Source organism: Priapulus caudatus, unplaced genomic scaffold, assembly GCF_000485595.1.
Source record: "Priapulus caudatus unplaced genomic scaffold, Priapulus_caudatus-5.0.1 Scaffold549, whole genome shotgun sequence".
Taxonomy (NCBI): Eukaryota; Metazoa; Priapulida; class Priapulimorpha; order Priapulimorphida; family Priapulidae; genus Priapulus; species Priapulus caudatus.
The window spans coordinates 41,579-45,082 of NW_014577610.1; the positions used below are offsets into that span (position 1 = coordinate 41,579).

A 3,504-nucleotide genomic window follows, 5' to 3' on the forward strand; every position below is an offset into this window, starting at 1 on the left:
AGTACATCATCATCATGGCGGCGATTTTGGATTTGCTCTGTAGTGGGAAAGTCAAAAGTCAACATATATTAACATGGTTGCTGTCATCACAGGTAATATTTAGTTGCACCATTACTTTAACTGAACTGAGATTAATAGAAAACACTTTATTTAAGGTAGGCCTACATCTATTTAAGATTACGGGAATCCCTGATACTTAGTCGTCACTGTCACTGTCAGTGATACGCCATCATATACGGTACTGAGTGATAATCATACTGATACTGATAGTGATAGTGATACAGTGTTTAGAGTTACACTGACACTGTGATAGTTCAGTTACACACTGACTGTGTCTGTGACACTGTCACCGATAGTGTCACTGGCACACTGGTTCGTACTTCACTACTTGCGTCCAGGGCCAGAGGATAGTCTCGTTCACTTGAGTTACTCACTGTTAATCGGATCTATAATTTTACTCGTACTCACATAGATACAATATTGGGTTACCAGGGTATGTCTACTGTACGACTGCAGTGTAGTCGCAGTGTAAAAAGCATCAGCCGCCACATTGTCAACTTGGCACAATGTAAACGAATTTGATCTTAGACTTACCCTTACTCGATATGTAAGTTACTAATGATTAAATTAGGATCATTAGCGGTAGAGCTAAAGTGATGATGAAGTATGCACAGTATTTAAAGTTAAACACACTTTTATTATTAAAAGTAGTGAATCCAAAAATCCTCCATCATTTAACAACCACAATAAAATTACACGTTACATTTAAAAATGTACTTGAATAAACATGCAAAACAGATGAATGATTAAGTTGTAGGGTCAGTGGATTGAGTTCTGGTTTGCTCTCACAGTCTCAGCTATAGTGGCATTGATCCCAATCATTTATCTTGAATTGAACATGGGTCCTGGAAAACCTGGAAAGTCATGGATTTCATAATGACTTTTTCCATGTATAAAAATGATCATTTCTTAAAGGAGTAAAAAAAGGTAAATTCAGGCAAATTTAGTATCACCTGTCAGTGTACACATTACTGATTACTTCAGTATTAAAAATTATTACGAGTATCTGCTGTTATAGGCTGTAAAACATTAAGTGAACATCAAACGTGCACCTGCTATCTTCAGATTCGTGGTAATGGAATTTTCAAACGCTCCCCAAAAACAAGTGCACGTAGTTATGTGACGCAAATATTTATAAACCGGCATCTCGAAATATATACAAAGGTAATTAATCTACAGTATAGATGGGGTTCCGGTCAGTGTCATCTTGCGAGAGGAAAACTCACACACTAATTTTGTTGACGTATATATGTAAACAAATGTAATTTGAAATGCAGATCAGTGCACATATTAGTGAAAAGAATGATGTGCAAGTGTGCTATGACAAGTTAGCCTTACTATAATACTGGGTGTTATGCAAGGAGTATCAGTGAGTATCAGTGAGTATCAGAAAGGTCGAGAAAATATGAAAACAGTTGGTAAACTAAAAACATGAGAAATTCTTGCTTTACGTCCTGAAAGTAGGCACGTCGCTATTATGACCACAGTTTAGCAATGATTATAACAAGTTTAGTATACTGAAGGGATGGCCCTGTTAGAGAAGGAATCAAATTTGTTTGATGCAAATGTTTGTTGACTAACTCACACATTGTTGGTTGAAGGATACAAAGTGCATATGTTGTATCTCAAAAAGCAGGTCAAAAATAGTACATAGAAAAATGTTTTGCTTTGTATGAACAAACCCTGTCTTAGTCTTATCTTTCAATGAGACTCCGATATTCTGTAGGGACAGTAGTAGTAAGAAACATAACAGTAACAATATATATAATAAACGTTAACTATAAATATGTAATAGCCTCGTCATCATTGTAGGTAAATTATATGATCTGATTGTTGATATTAAGTACTGTGTTGGTGGTCCTTCGTTATTCTTCGCAACATCACAATCTATGCCGAGTTAAACCAGTACTCACTTGTTGTCAGTTTGAACCAGATAGGCAAGACCATCTGTCCAGAACTGCTGAGCCAGTGGCTGCCTTAGACTGCTTTATGCTTTAGACAGTCTAGACAAGATGGTCTGGAACTGATGTGTATGCATTCAGGAACACAATTCTATTGTGGATAGCTGAACAGGCAACAGTTCCAAGTGATTGTCTTGAATAGTGTCACACCCAGCTAGCCACCTTATTCAAACAATGGGTCCTTAATCCTCAGTGCTTCAGCCTTTGTCTATTGCATTTTTCGTAAACAGTAGTTACTAACTTGTGTTGCTACCTATCCAAAGAAACTGCTAGCAATGTTTACATGACCATCTGCACTTTGGTGTAAGATGATACTGTGTACAGCAGAAAGCAGCTGTATATACCCACATATATATGCAGGGTGCGAAATTAACCAGAGTCCTTGGTCAAATACTCCCTGATTTACTGTCAGACTCCCTGATTTGACATATGCAGGAGTCCGTGTGACTCCCTGAAAATTCTGCTATATACTAACTAGTTTGTTCCAGAGCACGACCTCGCGGAATTACCGTATTTTTTTAGCAAATGTTCAAAGAAAATTTGGCAGACGTGCAACTGCATGAATCATCAAAATAAGCACATGCGTTATTGTTAATATCTTTAGTTTTGAACTTCAGATTGCGGACTCCCGTATTTTGCTGCGGACTCCCTAATTTTTGAGGGCAGGGAGTCCAGTCCGTTGCACTCCCTTGTTCAAAAGTTAATTTCTACCCCTGTATATGTTGTCACATTTATAATTGTAGTAGTTGCTGATCTTGTATCCTACTTGATCATCATTAGTCCTATATTAGGATCCAAAATCTTTTCAAAGCATTCTGCAGGTTGGAGTGTAAAGTTCATAACAACAGCTAGAAATTAGATGCAGATTAGTGTTTGAGAGGATATGTAGGGTTAGAATCCAAAATCCAGATTACGGTTAGGGTTATGTGCAATTGTTGTAGTTATGCCTGTTATAGAGCTGATACTAGAGCATGCATTCTAAACCTCTATTACTATTATGTCAGCTTGGTGATGTCCTTTAGGTACTCTGACGAAAGCATTTTTTTAATATAGTTTTTGCATTTATTTGCATTTATACAAATTTTAATCCACACAATGCAACGTACAATAATGAAATGACGTACATATATCTATTATTTATGTATATATATATTTTTTAATGTGTGGTTCTTCTCTCATCCATTATACAGGCGGATATACCTGCGCTCACCGCCCTCGACAGTCTGAAGCAGGACTTCATACCCTTCTTCGTGAACTTTCTTCACGAGCAGACGACGGCGATCCTGCAGAGTCGGCAGTCCGCCAGCCTGACGCCCGTTAAGACGCCGACGTCGCTCAAATGGAAGCGTGCCGCTGGGGCGGCAGCGGCGGCGACCGTTGGCACGACGACGCCGCGCGACGCGTCGTCCGCCGCCGCAAGGCCGCATCGCTCCAGCAGGACGCAGCTGTTCAGCGCGTCGCCTGCGAACGTGCGCCGCGAGTC

The 3,504-nt window shown here is 39.2% G+C and overlaps 1 protein-coding gene across 1 annotated transcript in view; it reads right to left on the bottom strand.

The window, feature by feature from the left end:
- The window catches only part of LOC106811540 (apoptosis regulatory protein Siva-like), a 6,695-nt gene extending 6,664 nt beyond the window's left edge, over nt 1–31 (bottom strand). The window contains exon 1 of the mRNA XM_014815205.1: nt 1–31. This exon is cut by the window's left edge and continues 42 nt beyond it. Coding sequence (XP_014670691.1) covers nt 1–16 — 16 coding nt within the window. The 5' untranslated portion in view covers nt 17–31.
- Nucleotides 32–3,504: the final 3,473 nt, after the last annotated feature.